General features: G+C 40.3%; 1 protein-coding gene across 2 annotated transcripts in view; it reads right to left on the bottom strand.

Moving 5' to 3' along the window:
- Positions 1-735: 735 nt before the first annotated feature.
- gnb1a (guanine nucleotide binding protein (G protein), beta polypeptide 1a) overlaps positions 736-14,242 on the bottom strand; it is a 30,771-nt gene continuing 17,264 nt past the window's right edge. For both annotated transcript variants that reach the window (XM_017468364.3, XM_017468363.3), the window contains 10 exons: positions 11,676-11,788; positions 11,008-11,046; positions 10,784-10,890; positions 9,298-9,361; positions 8,046-8,208; positions 7,683-7,749; positions 7,098-7,299; positions 5,458-5,674; positions 4,280-4,395; positions 736-2,747 (listed from right to left, as the gene is read on the bottom strand). In XM_017468364.3, coding sequence (XP_017323853.1) covers positions 4,289-4,395; positions 5,458-5,674; positions 7,098-7,299; positions 7,683-7,749; positions 8,046-8,208; positions 9,298-9,361; positions 10,784-10,890; positions 11,008-11,046; positions 11,676-11,732 — 1,023 coding nt within the window. In that variant the 5' untranslated portion in view covers positions 11,733-11,788 and the 3' untranslated portion in view covers positions 736-2,747; positions 4,280-4,288. The remainder of the gene's footprint in view (positions 2,748-4,279; positions 4,396-5,457; positions 5,675-7,097; positions 7,300-7,682; positions 7,750-8,045; positions 8,209-9,297; positions 9,362-10,783; positions 10,891-11,007; positions 11,047-11,675; positions 11,789-14,242) is intronic.

Here is a 14,242-nt window from a genome sequence, read left to right as displayed (position 1 = left end):
TAAAACTTACCTATTTAAAGGAAAACTCCATCCTGAAACACAGTTAATGTTAATATTGAAATATTTGCGATGTGCTTAGCGATTCTGGCACTAATTGGTTGGTTGATGCTGCATTCTCGTTATTCCTGCGAGAACTCAAGGCTAATGCAATTTTAAGCTCCTAAAAACAAAAACACGAGAGCTTCTTTTGCCACCATGGTTCATAGTCATTAATTAAAAATCCAATGTATAAGAAGCTGAGACAGAAAACACTGGCCTTCCAATATGCAGCAATACAACAAAGTTACACGGAGTGCTAGTTAGTGAAATACGAGATGAGTGCGTGATGGTGTTGATGGTATTAGCATGAAAGTTAAAAGCTTTGGAAGCTGATCTGTTTGAGCAGAGTGTACAGAGGAGGTGAGAGAACTGGACAGATTAATGAAGTAAAGCGCCGCTGCAACGCCTTTTATACTTTGATTGTTTTTTTTAACAACGTAGAAATGAAGCAAGGGCTCTGGCATCACTATCAGCAGGCAGTCCAAAGGCATTGCGGGTAATGTAGGAACCTGTTAAGTGAAAACAGACCACCATGATGGTGAAAGAATCTGAAACTTAAAAAAGTCAACTCACAAGGTAATTACAAAAATTTCGAACACAACTGAAGGTAACATGTCGATTAAAAAAGCGTTCAGGGTGGATTTTTCCTTTTAAAGACCCGAGTACATCCTTATAAACAGCACCGACTCTGAAAGCTCATCTCAAACTGCTTTATTACATCTTAAATAACAGTACATTTTAATATAGTTTCTATCTTGCATCCAGCTTTCTGTTGTACACTGAATTTAAAATTAAATACAAAAGATGAATAAGGATACAGTGGGGGTGTGCAGAGCTCTACAGTTATTTGTATGAAGAGAGACAGACAGAAAGAGAGGGAGAAAAGAGTAATTGATTTAATCTCTTAAATTTTTTTTTGTATGTTTTATTTATTTATTTTTGTTGCCAACTCCAGGCCTAATGCACAACGACAGCACTTTTTTTTGTACAGAATGTCGCAGAGGGAGAACAGAATGGAAGAAATGCCACTACCGCTAAGGAAAGAGCGCCTCTCGTTACACGAAGAAAGGAACAACAGAAAAATTCTGCCATTCAAATGCTGCAAGTTTTTTTTTTCTTTTTTTTTTATTAAAGGACATTAAAACCTGTTACAAAATGTCTCTAGCATTCTTTTCTTTGTATCTGGAATTTTCGTCTTGCTACAGAAAGAATGAAAATTTTTGTTCTAGTTTGAGTGTGTTTTGTGTCTGTGTGTGTGTGTGTGTGTGAGAGAGAGAGAGAGAGAGGGTCGGCGTACGAGTGTTTTAGAAACTCCAAGATATGGATAGAACAGGTCAATCAATGTGTTTGCTTCTCTTGAGTGCATAGCTTTGCGGGTTTAATTGAATTATGTATGCACAGAGTAGCAAAAGGAAGAGGAAAAAAAAAAAGAATATAAATATCATTGTGATGATCTATTTAACAGGTTATTTTCTTAAAGAAAAACATCAAAGGACTTTCCATATGCACCTCTTTTTAAGCAATTCTACAGCATGCGATTCTAAGAGTTAACCCACTCATGGCAGACAACCAAAATAAAAGTTTTTTTTTTTTAATTTTTAACTTAAAAAGTTTTTTTTTTTTCAATATCATTATTTTCAAACATTGATTTTTACAACATGTCATTCACAGAGAAGTAACTGTTTTTTTCCCCCAAGCACGGAACGGGCACCTGTGTTGAAACCGGGTAAAAATGGAAATCTAGTTACGCCCAAAAACCCTCAACTCCCACCCCAAACCCTCCCTCACCCTCTACACCAAAGCTCAACCAAAAACAAAAGGACATGGAGAAGAGAAAATAACTATTAAACGACGGGTTAATCATTTCATTACTCAAACCTCATCAGGCAAAAAAAAGAAGAAAAAAAAAAGAAAAACAAAGAAAGGAATATATATATATATATATATATATATTCATTATATATATATATATAATTATTTTTTTTAAATGGACCTTATTCATTTCTTTTTAAATGAGCATTCAGCATTAACATGTGCTTGGTTAGTCAACATTTTCAACATTATTCTATGTATGCAATGCTTTATTCCTGTGCGAACAAAGACTCGTGACTAGACAGAAACAAAACAAAAATCGATTGTGGGACTAAAATATACAGGTCAGGCTCAAACCGCTCTTCGTTTCGGACACAACAAAGCTGTATTATAACACCCGTGATTACTGTCAATATTATCCTCCAACTACAAACTTGATTCTAAAATATTTAAAGACTAAGTGATAAAAGAGCTTTTGATCCTCATCTGAAACACTAACCGTATGTAAACGGGATGTAAAAAAATGAAAGAAAAAAACCCCAACAAAACAAAAAAAAACAGCAACTCATTAGGGGAAAACGACTGCTGCCTTTTTTCTGTTAGATAACGTTAGCGCAAATGATGACTTGCAGTGTGACGAGCGCTTGGGGAAATGGTCCCGGTAGGAATGCACAGTTACTTTTGCCCTCCCCCCGTAATGTCAACCCCACTGATTTCCACGTGATGTACTGAATGAAATAATTGTGCTCTTTTTATGGGAAGGAGAATCATTTTCGCCCTGTTGTTTCCTCAGATAACGGGGTCAGTTGTGTTGTGTTTAAGAAGATTGGATATGCAATAAAATTTAACATTATGTTGGAATGGTCTTCCAGTCAACTTTGGAGTCCGGATGCCATCTGCAAGGAAAGCAAGAGCAAAATGATCATTCAAGGGACTCTGAGATCACAGAAATCATATCCTGTTTATACCCACAAACACAATTACGAAAGCATGTTTACTGGAAGTTTCATTTCAGAGCTGCTACCATTTTCCTGTTTTTGACCTAGTTGCACCACTTCTGTATCATATCCTGAGGTCATGCCATACCTTTGTGCCAGCAGGGGGCAGCACAGCAGAGGGTGCGTGATGACAATAAGGCGGTAATGTATTATAAATCAGAAGTAGAATTATAAAATGAGCCTACCGGCCATATAATGGGCAGAAATTGGGGTGAAACATGTTCAGGGTACAGATGTACAAGCAGACCAATCAGCTGAATGATGAGCGAAAGCTCCTGTTTCTCAAACGTTGTGATTGACGTTAACCTCAGATGATAAGACTACAGAAACTGAAGTGGATGACACTTATGATCAAGAGACTATACTTTTCACTTGTGGTGCTAACCAACCTTTAAAATGCTAGAATTTTATTTTTATGTTGTATGTACAATTATTTGCTTTAGATCAGCTCATTGTTTGAGGAGGAAATAAACATCACTTAACAGCATGCGCTGCTTGTTGCTAAGAAAATACAAGGGTGAGAATGACATCATTCTGATCTGCAAATGACCACATACGAGTCAACTTCTAAAATTTCTGAAAAATATGTTTCAGTTGAGGAACGCCTGTAGTCTACAGAACTATATTTAGGGGAGATTTCACCACGTGAAGGGTTTTCCCAGGCAGTCACTTTTGTTTTGCAGGGAAAGTCATACAGCATGAGGTCCAATGAATAAAAGAGGCGTCAACATTGCTAACAAGAATCCCCTAGCAGGCAGAGAGAGAAATTCACTACAAAATCCTAGCCTGTTCCAGTGGATGCGATGGCTCTGTGCATAAGTGGTGTTTCATCAGCTCAACTGATATTTTACTGCAAATGTTTCAATTTATAAGCAAGCAGTTGAGTGCATAAGCTTACCTTATACAACTGTGACAAAATAAATACATAATATGGCTGCAGTCCAGTCTGTGTCTATATTGTACTGCACATAAGAAACTGCATGGAAAGCGATTTAATGTTCATCAACTGAACTGTATCTCCGAAAATGGGTCTATACACTTGTCTTTACCCATGTGACAACTACTTAACGAGCAGCGCCTCGATGGGTTTCATATAGACACCAAAATATCTACGATCCTATCTAATTGTTTCCTATTGGGTCAGAAGATCATGAATTTACAAGTCCACCTCGCTAAAGCTGATGCAAAATGATGGAAGAAAAAAAACGGTGCACCTTTCATGCATCCTTTCCCCTTCAATAAATTCCCTTTTCCACCAGGAGCATTTTTACTTGTATTGGAGCTGAGTGGTACATTATGTGAGAAAGCAGAAAAGTATAGATTTCAGGGGCGGCTAAACTGTAGATGTCAGCGTCTTTGCTTATGTCAATGAAAATCACTTTATAAAAAAAAAAAAAAAAAAAAAAAAAGGATTGAAAGGAAACGCTTACCTTGCGGCTTTAATTCCAGATCTTAAGGAAACTGTCCCATGAGCCTGTGGCCACTGCCATTCCATCATCAGTAACACCCAAGCAGCTAACACGGTTATCATGGCCTGCCAGGACACCTGCAGAAACGTATTTATATTCATAAGGTAGGTTATATACCAACTGTGGTATATGATAATCAAGGACAGTATAGATGAAGTGCGTTAAAAACCCATCTAAATTAAACAGTATTTGAATTGACCTATGGAGCTTCGCTGCAAACTACTGTCATCACTGCACTGAGACCATTTCAAGACATTCTCTCTTATCTTTCACCATAAAGGATCATAAAGATACAGATTAGATGTTGGATGAGCTCATCAGTGCCCATACTTGTCTTGGTCAAGGTGCATGAGGAAGTGCTTCGCCAGTAAGGCACTATGAGAATTCAATCTCCTTTTCATGCTTTCTGATGGTGTACATAATTCATGGGGATGGTGGAGTGGCACTGTGCTCCTCAATGCAAACGCAATAAACTATTCATGTGCTGGTTGAGTGGGGAGACAAAAGGATGGGTGTGGGTGACCTGCAAGTTTTCTGGGAGATAATGCACATTTCTCATAATTAACACAGACGTGGTGCCAGTGTCTTCAGAATACTGCTGGTGTTTAAGCATGTTAATTAATGCATGTAATTATACACTTAATTCCTATGAGTTGAGAATGACCGGGGGTACTGGTTAACGTGCTTAAGGCTCTGCACTAGTGAAATTTTGCAGTTCAGTGAGATTACCGTGGAAATTCAAATGAAAGTATATGAAAATCAAAAAGGTTACATACTACTACATTTGCTAGCAGGAGGAGCACTGTAGATAATGTATTTTAAAATATCTGTCTTTCAATAGATGGCATCTAATAAGCATCAGCAGATGCATTTCCATCCATTTCCATCATCGATTGTGGTCTGAACAGGACCATAATACAATTAAAGTACTGAATGTCATGTATAGCCTTTATTACAGCCCTATATTCTGCTTTATCTCTATTCAATCCTGTAATATTAGATCCATTGAGGTTTCTAATGGCTCTAAAAATCCTTTTTTGAATATCAAACTTCCTGTTCATTCGTCATTCGCTAAATCCTTCAGAATCCCCTTACATAGCCCAGCGAAAGCTACTCCACACAGGGTTCCCAGCACTGACCTGCACGGTCGGCCTTGAGGGTGTCCCACACATTGCAGTTGAAGTCGTCGTAGCCGGCGAGCAGCAAACGGCCGCTTTTGGAGAAGGCCACCGAGGTAATGCCGCAGATGATGTTGTCATGCGAGTACACCATCAGCTCCTGGTCGGCACGCAGGTCGAACAGCCTGCAGGTGGCGTCGTCCGAGCCTGTGGCAAACGCATTCCCATTGGGGAAGAACTGCGAGAAAGGAATAAAAGAAGAGAAGAAAAAAGGAATAAATAAATAGGACATAACTACAAGCACAAAGTATTTTTCCTGCATTTCCAAAATGACACCCTAATTAGTATGTAGAGCATCATTTTGGGAACCTGTCATTTAGTACTCAAGTCAAAGCAACCAAAATCCAACAGTGCCTTGCAAAAGAAAGTGCCCAAGCAATGCTGTCTGAAGACCACACTGACTGTGCAGAACTAGGTGTGAATAATGATGGTGAAACTTGGCCCAGGATTGAACATCATTGGCTAGGTTAAATATGTAATATGACTGCTTAACTCCACCAGGGGGAGCTAACACACAAGATGATTTTGTGTAGTGTCATCATTGGGAAGCAGAAAGGAAAGCTTGCTCGACAAGTACTCTACTTACAATATACTAGTGTCTTAGTGCTGTATAGCACAACCAGACATGTTGCAGCTCGGCGTATTTTAAGAAATAACTGCTGTAAAATATCCTAACTGGTTTCCTTTTCATCACCATAGAGCAGATGGTTCCAGTATTTTTGTCCCTTTTTGATTCATCGTTTCTGAATGAAAATGAATGTAGGTGTTGAACCAATGCAATCAGTCTTGCTCTTCTCCACCAATACATACAGACTGGTCACATTTCCGCTACTAGCACATTAATCATTAATCAAATTGATTAATGAACAAATCAATGGCAGCTGTTTGGAGGTGTGCATAAAACAAGCAAAAACTAAATTTGCAGAATGACATTGCAAACTGTTTAATATCAAATATTTGCTTAATATCAATTAGTCTCTCACTTGGTCACAGTGCGGTATGCAAGGAATATACATTAGGATCGTCATTAGCGGCATTATCCTGTAACCGGTGCAATGAATTCATTGTTCACCGTCTTTGCAGTAGTTTGCAGTATGTGCTCCTCTTCTGGGTGAAGGCTTTTCAGTATACAACAAAAAAATATTAGGTGCATCCAAATTCAGCTGTAGAAGTGAAAATACAGATAGGTTCATCTCTACAGCACACACACCCCCCGGAAAAAAACCCACATTACTTAGCCCTCTAAGTACTGGGAAAATTCTTGCCTACGTCACTCAACCCACTGAATGTAACATGTTTAAAAGTGCATCAGCACATTTTCCATGAGAGCTGATTCACTCACTTGTTGCTGTTTACCTATGCAACAAGACAGATGGCTGGTTTGGTTTTGTGGTGACAAACTGATCTACCAGAAATCAATCATGGCAAGGAGGATCTTTTTATTCTGTATTAATATGAGCAAACCCTGTATTATGTGAAATCGCTTACTTCAATCCCATCACGTTTGCAATATTAGTGTGCTGTGTAGCGTTCATGATACTTTGGTGTAGGCAAAAAAGAACAGGGAGATATTTTGGACACTGCACATGTGAGATACATACGCAGATGGCGTTGATGTCGGACTCGTGGCCAGTGAAGGTCTGTCTACACATGCCCTCTCTGATATCCCAAAGCTTAGCAGAGGCATCACAAGCACCAGAGACGAACAAGCGTGCATCCGGGGCCAGAGACAGAGACATCACATCCCCAGTGTGACCTGCAAACGTGGTTGTCTGCTGCCCCGTCTCAATGTCCCAAAGAGCACTGCAGATGTAACAAACAAGATTAGTAACGGCACCGAAGAGAAGGAAAGATGTACGCTGCAAACAGCGTTTGTTCAATGAATAAATGAAAACCAACTATTCTGACACTGTGCAACAGTCTACACTGAAATTAATTATTATATAGACTCGTCTGAATCCTACAGGATTGTCCATTGAAACCATGTTAAGTAAACATCTGGAAATTCCCCCTAGTATAAGGATTAAGCAAGAAAGTTGCTATGTGAAATATTCAGAGTGTCAGATATTAGGATATGAATCATCATACAGCAGTCTGCCCAGTCAGACCATCATGTGAGTCTATGCAAGTGTCTGTCTAATGCAAATGGATAAAGCAGAGGTGCTGGTGCACTTCCCCAAACTCACCAGGTGGTGTCGCCTGAGCTAGTGACAATCTGGTTGTCGTCCAGGAAACGACAGCAGGAGAGGTAACCTATGTAAAAACACAAGGCAGGAAATTACACAACTGGACAAAAAAGGAGACACAGAGTGCCGTATACTATGCCACAACGTTGTTCCACAGTATAAGATCACCATTTCACCAGCTCCAGCTAATTTAACCCATAAAAACACTTATGAATAAAATAAGAGCCACTGGTGTTGTAAAAGCAATTCTCCAGTGGCAGATTTGAGGGCGTTCTCAATTCCTATGCTAGATTAATGACCTAAACAGGTCAAACCTTCATCACTGCTAGCGTAGAACCCCCCGCGCCACACACACACACTAACCTGTATGGCCAGCCAGCTCACGGCTCACACGGACATTGCCCTCACGCGTCTTCAGATTGTAGATGGAGCAGATGTTGTCCAGGCCACCGCAAGCCACGTAGTTGCCAGACGGCGCGTATGCACACGTCATCACCCATGAGGAGCGCAGTGGGATGGCATGAACCTGTAACAGGACAGTGCTCATATAATAAAATCTGTACCAACAAAGTTAACTTGGAGCTGTACAATAAATCCCATTGAGAACATGACCACAATTTCTGGCTACCTCACTTAAACAGATGGCTGCAATTGTGGTGAAATTGGTGAAGATAAATTGACTAAGTTTACATACATACATACATACTAGGGATTTGACGGTGAGGAAATGTTCCCAGCAGTTAATCGACGTGTGGACTACACCGGTAATACCTGAGGTTGGGGGGCGGGGGGCTCCCCTCTTTTAAATCGCTTATAAATGCCCACGGGGCCATGTGCATTTCACTTTCATTTTTGAATTAGCAGCAATTCAGGAGCAGCAATTGCTTGAATGGTGGGTTCATTATTATTCTTAATGAAAAACAACAAAACAGTACAATGACAAGCTTGCTTATATTAAACACAGAACTTTTGAAACCTAATCTTCCACCATCGTCTTGTCAGTCAGCTCGCCTCACTCATCACGTGATAAATAAAATCTGATCTGTGCTGCGACTCTGACTCGTTTGGCTCATGCTGAATTGAGAAGACACGTTCAGTTTTTAATTGTAGTTCTCTAACTACACTAAATGATTTTTATTACTATAAAAAAAGGCAAAATGACAGTGGGGGCGCTGCCGCAGTGAGCAAGTGATGTAATTGGTGTGCGGCTGAACACGCAGACTATCGCATCGAGCCTAAAACATACATACATACATACATACAAACCTACCTACCTACCGGTTTGCTTTTACTCTGGTGTGTTAAACCACAAGCTACACATTCACATGGTTTGGCTGTATTTAGTTGTAGAACAATCACAAAGTATATTCACAAAACTAACATTAACAAATAATCAACAAAAATTATTTTGATGGTCAAATTTGATAGTTTACAAGACCTACAAAAACTTAATAAAAAGCTGTTCATGCTAGGCAGTGATGAAAGCCACACAAATTTTGTACAGTTTGACAAAATCAGCACTCATAACAAATAGAAAAGTTGCTTTTAGAAAAATCAGACATGCCTGTCAGTAATTAACAGAGGAGGTGAACAGACTTGGGGAAATTAGGCTCACCTTGTTTGTAGTATAGCTGTCCCAAATGATAAGTTTACCATCCTGGGAAGCACTGACGAGGAGCCTGCAGAGAGAAAAAATACAAAAAGATGAACTGCTGCCTTATTTTTATAGTGTGTGTGTTGGGGGGAGGGGAGGGGAGGGGGGGTCTACTGAATTCAAAATAATTTAACTTATTTTTACTATATAAAAACATTTGCATACATGCTTGGGGCCTCTGGAGCTCTGGTGTGAATACAAAAATGAGACATTCCCTGGACTCTTTGTGTTTGAACTATAGCCTGATATGATTATCAAACAACACCTCCACATAAAACACCATCATGAAGTCAGTATACATGTTCCTTCTGAATTATTTGAATAAACAAAATGAGCAGGAATGTTTTTTTGCACATGGGAGAGGTGGAGATGTGATGTGACCATGACTACGTTTTGCTATCAGGAGAGTTAACATAAACTTTCCACTGTGATTCAGTATGATACCATGATGATACTGGATGTACTCCACCTACCCAAGGGAAAACCAATAAAAACAGAAGGAGGAGGGGCTGACCGACTAGGCAAAACAACAAAACGGTACACTAATTTTAAATACCATCTCAAACAATGGTGAAAATATAATGAGAATTGTTAACTAGCTGCAACTTTGTGTACAGTGCTAAGCTACACTCGCTGTTGTTGGAAAATAAGATGCTTAGCTGAGATTGTGCAGCATCATCATGCTGTCTGAGCCCAACCCAATAACCCAGGAGTGGAATTAGAGTCTTCTGCGCCAGTAGATTACTCAGGTTCAGTTACATCTACTGATTAAAAAGAAAGTAACTAAACCCAAAACAAACTAGCTAAATGTTCGGAGCTACATTTGTAACAAAATGCTACCCTATTCTGTTTGGTATGAGCGAGTATCACCCGTCACCTGCAGTACGAATAGGTTTATCACGTTGCTTATTATGAAAAACACCCAAACGTCTTGAGAATGCAGTTAGCTATAGAGCCACAACTCGACAGAGAACAGAAGCTATCTATTGTGGTAGCGTGAAGAATAGATACTAACAAACGACTGCTCCACGTCCTTTAAAAACAACAAAAATTAATATTTGCGTGTTAAAGGACAGCCATTTTGTCAGAGCACGCAGAATGCATTTAGAAGAGCAAAGTAGCATGACAAAGCACACAGGGAGTCTCTGGGGCCAAACTTCACCTGCAGCCTCCCAATTAACCTCCTGGAGACCAGGGCACATGTGTACACAACGAGAGATCTCCCTTGCGTGAGCACGCACTCGTCACCACCATCCTTATCTGAACGTCCAAAAGCATTATTTTTCTACCCGTTTCCAAAGCCTTGCTTTAAACTGCATCTCTCTTTCCATTCAGTCTTCACTAAAATCTGAAAGGTAATTTAAAAGAAACAAAACAAAAAACAAATCCTATATTTGGCGTTGTTGAAATGGGTCTGGTGTTCAGTACACAGCTTGAGTGAGATTACCGTGAGTCAGTGCCCCAGTGCATGGCATAGATTTTAGCCAGGTGACCTCTCAGTGTCCGCCGGGTACGCATCTGAATTCGCCCAACCGGGTCGATGTTGGCTGTAATCTGTGCATACACACAAATACAAGAGCGCCATGACACAAATACTGTTTATAATTTAAATTCTATCAAACCGTTATCTTCCTATAAGTACTGATACACAGTATGGGATTACACGCTCACCTGAGACAGGGTGGCATCCGCACATGCTTTCCTTGCATCCTAAAAAATAAATAAATAAATACTAACCATCAGTTTATGTAATTTAATGTGCCACATTTAGATTACAGTTGTGGTTTTCTTTAGCTTTTAAATCTTGCAAACAATTAACAAGCAATGTGAAGCTTGTGATGTAAAGAAAGCTCCTGTAGCACTTTAGTTTACTCCTTCCAAGGTCCATTAGTACAGCGGTGCTCTAATCAAGTCTCAGATCCACAGCCAGCAACCTTCTCTTGTTAAACATGTAAGATTATGTTAGCTTCAGCATTAAATATACAGTATACCGGAATTTAAAGCCACATAATTTACATACTGCTAAAGGAACAACAAACTGGAAATAGCTATTGTGTTGCTCTCTCTTAAATACACAAATTATTTAAATATGCAAAATGTGCCTATCCCGTACATCATATAATGCATACACAAATTGAGCAGGCAGCACAGTAATTACGTGCCCAATACCATATATATATATATATATATATATATATATATATATATATATATATATATATATATATATATATATATATATATATATATATAGCACACACACATGTGCGCATGCCAAGTATTGTCATGTAGAAATCGCCAATAGCACCCGGGACAAGTTCCGCTGTGTGTAGACTCACTCTGATCTGGTTCTTCAGCTGCTCAGCCTCCTGACGTAGCTGGTCGAGTTCGCTCATTTTCCTCTTCTAAATGGTATGCTTCACTCCTGCCTCGCACTGGGTCACTTACTGATCTGAGAACGACAGAAAAGGAGAGGGAGAGAGGGCGAGAAGGTGAGGTTAAGCCTGCAGCATAAGCTTCAAGAGATACAGTGGTCAGTGAGAACAGCCAGTCAAATCCTTTTAACGTAATCTATCCTTTGTCATTTCAATTAGTTTAAGCAAGATGATCTAGAATACAAGCACCGTTTACCATTCGTGGAAGAATTTTCATTCCCTAGCTCAATTCACACCGCCAATTTTCAGAAAAATTGGACCAAAGATTTAGACACAGTTCCAAACCAATATTTAGCAAAGCGAACCAAGACATCTCAGCAAGCAGTTCTACTGGGGGAAATGTAACAGTGCTGTGTGAAAAGCACATAACATTTTACAGGTCCATGGTGAGGACCAGCAGTCCCACACACACAGCTATAAACTCAGCCATCTTAGCCATCAGGCTAACCAAAGGCAATAAATGTGCCATAAAAAAAAAAACTGATCCAGGGATGGCACACTTGTGCGCTCTCTCGTTCTCTCTCTGCTGGCGCGTGTCCTTGCCAACCCATGAAGCTGTTACTAAGCAACAGGGTTCTGCAGCAGCCCATGCTAAAGATCACCATTTCAGCACTGGTGCAGAGAGAAAGCTATTTACAAATCGAGACTGACAGATCCCACAGCAAATTCAGCTGGCTTCACAGCTTCGATGTGCAGAAATGTGGCTAATTCAACCTTCGTCTTAAAGGTAAATGTAGGCAATGTCAGGAAAATCTACAGTTTACAGAGCTGTGCTAGTCAAAGCATGGTTCATGTTCATTTAAAAGTGATCCAGCAGTGCTATACGAACACGTGGCAAATGTCCCATTTTGCAAATAACAGTATCCTGGAGACATTTATATTCACCCTGAAGGACAGAATGAGCTTTGATCCGTTCTGTACATGTGTGGCACAGCACTTAACTGATTTCATAACGTACCCTTAGATAAAAGGGAAAAGGGTGCCCCAAAGGTTTAACATAAAATTTCCGGTTGAAGAAACTGGTCAAGAAGAGTGAATGCACAGCTGAAAAAGGGACGAGGAAAGCGTGCAGCCCTGACAGGACGTGAAAGCTCTGGCCACTGTCCTCCTTCGCTTCCCTCCAAAGTCACACTAGTAATCCAGGGACACTTAATTCGGCTCGTCCACGCAAATCCGGTTAACACAGAATCTGCTGATGATCCTAAAAGGAGTGACTCCTCTGCTGACCCAAATCCAACTGCGAACACGCTTACTGCGAACACTTTCTCTTGCACAGTGCCACTTCATGGCTAGAAAAGAAAAAGATGACAAAATACACTAATGCTACCCCTTACTGAATCTAACACACTTAATCGATGTGTCAGAAGGGAGCTTGAAATATCACTTGGGTTGCTTGGTAATTAACCTTCAGGACCCAAACGAGCCCCTAGCTGGTGACGGTCCAAAAATTAACAGAAGTGCTTAAACACCAACAAAAAGAATCTTTGTGTTAAGACAGATTTTCAAAAACTCCAAAGACTAGTTGCAACCATTAACATTTTCTCTGGCTGTTGGTATTGTTTTTGGTAACATTGTCCATTACAACTAAGAAATCTTCCCTTACCAGGTTACAAACTCCTAACGTATATGTTGCATGACCAAACCTTACCTTGCTCCTTTACGCTTAGCCACAGATCCTGTACGCCTGATGGCCAACGACCTTCTGAACAGACACTGTATTCAATAACCACCAAACCTCGTTCAGATAGAATGCTATGCACTGATTGGCCAGTGGGGCTAAATGCTTTTGCGTTTAGCCAACGCAACTTAAGCCCAACATAATCCAGGCGATATAAACGTGTCATGCTAATATTGCTAATACTCTTTTTCGCCGTCAGAAGCGCAACAGGGTTAGCACTAGTTAGCCCCCTCCTGCCCAGTTCTCCATGACCCGAGTATGGCCTTCCTGCCTCTGCAACGTAAGCTGAAGCCTATCAAAAAGGCCAGCTCTCAATCGAGTTTGAGAATTTCTAGTCTGCTGAAGGGTTAATGTGCATTTACTAAAGCTTTCTCCTGTTCATTTTATTCACGCGTTGCTGTATTCAAGAAAGACTGAAGGACTAAAAAGGGAAAGTCGGCAATTGTTAGGCAGTTCTCATCATGAACTAGCATGGCTGAAACTGCTTTGTTTGTAGAGGAATAAAGAGAAATGAGAGTGAGAAGAGGAAAATGACAGCAGTAAGGAAAGAGCCGAGACTAGAGAAAGAGAAGAAGAGAAAAGCGGGAGGGGGAAAAAAAGACGAGCTGCAGCTCTTATGCGCTGCCTCCCTCCTCTCTCCCCTTCCTCTTTTTCTCTGCACTATTTTTAGTCAGGTGGTGGATGGGCTTGGCTGAGAGGGTGGAAGCGGTCTTCACATTTTCAAGCAAGGCCTATCAGCTCAGTCATCTCCGCACAATGATGCCCCTCCAACACACACACACACACACACACA

This window comes from Ictalurus punctatus, chromosome 5 (genome assembly GCF_001660625.3).
Source record: "Ictalurus punctatus breed USDA103 chromosome 5, Coco_2.0, whole genome shotgun sequence".
Classification (NCBI taxonomy): domain Eukaryota; kingdom Metazoa; phylum Chordata; class Actinopteri; order Siluriformes; family Ictaluridae; genus Ictalurus; species Ictalurus punctatus.
Note: the sequence above shows the minus strand (reverse complement) of the source record. Positions and strands in the feature narration are given on the sequence as shown.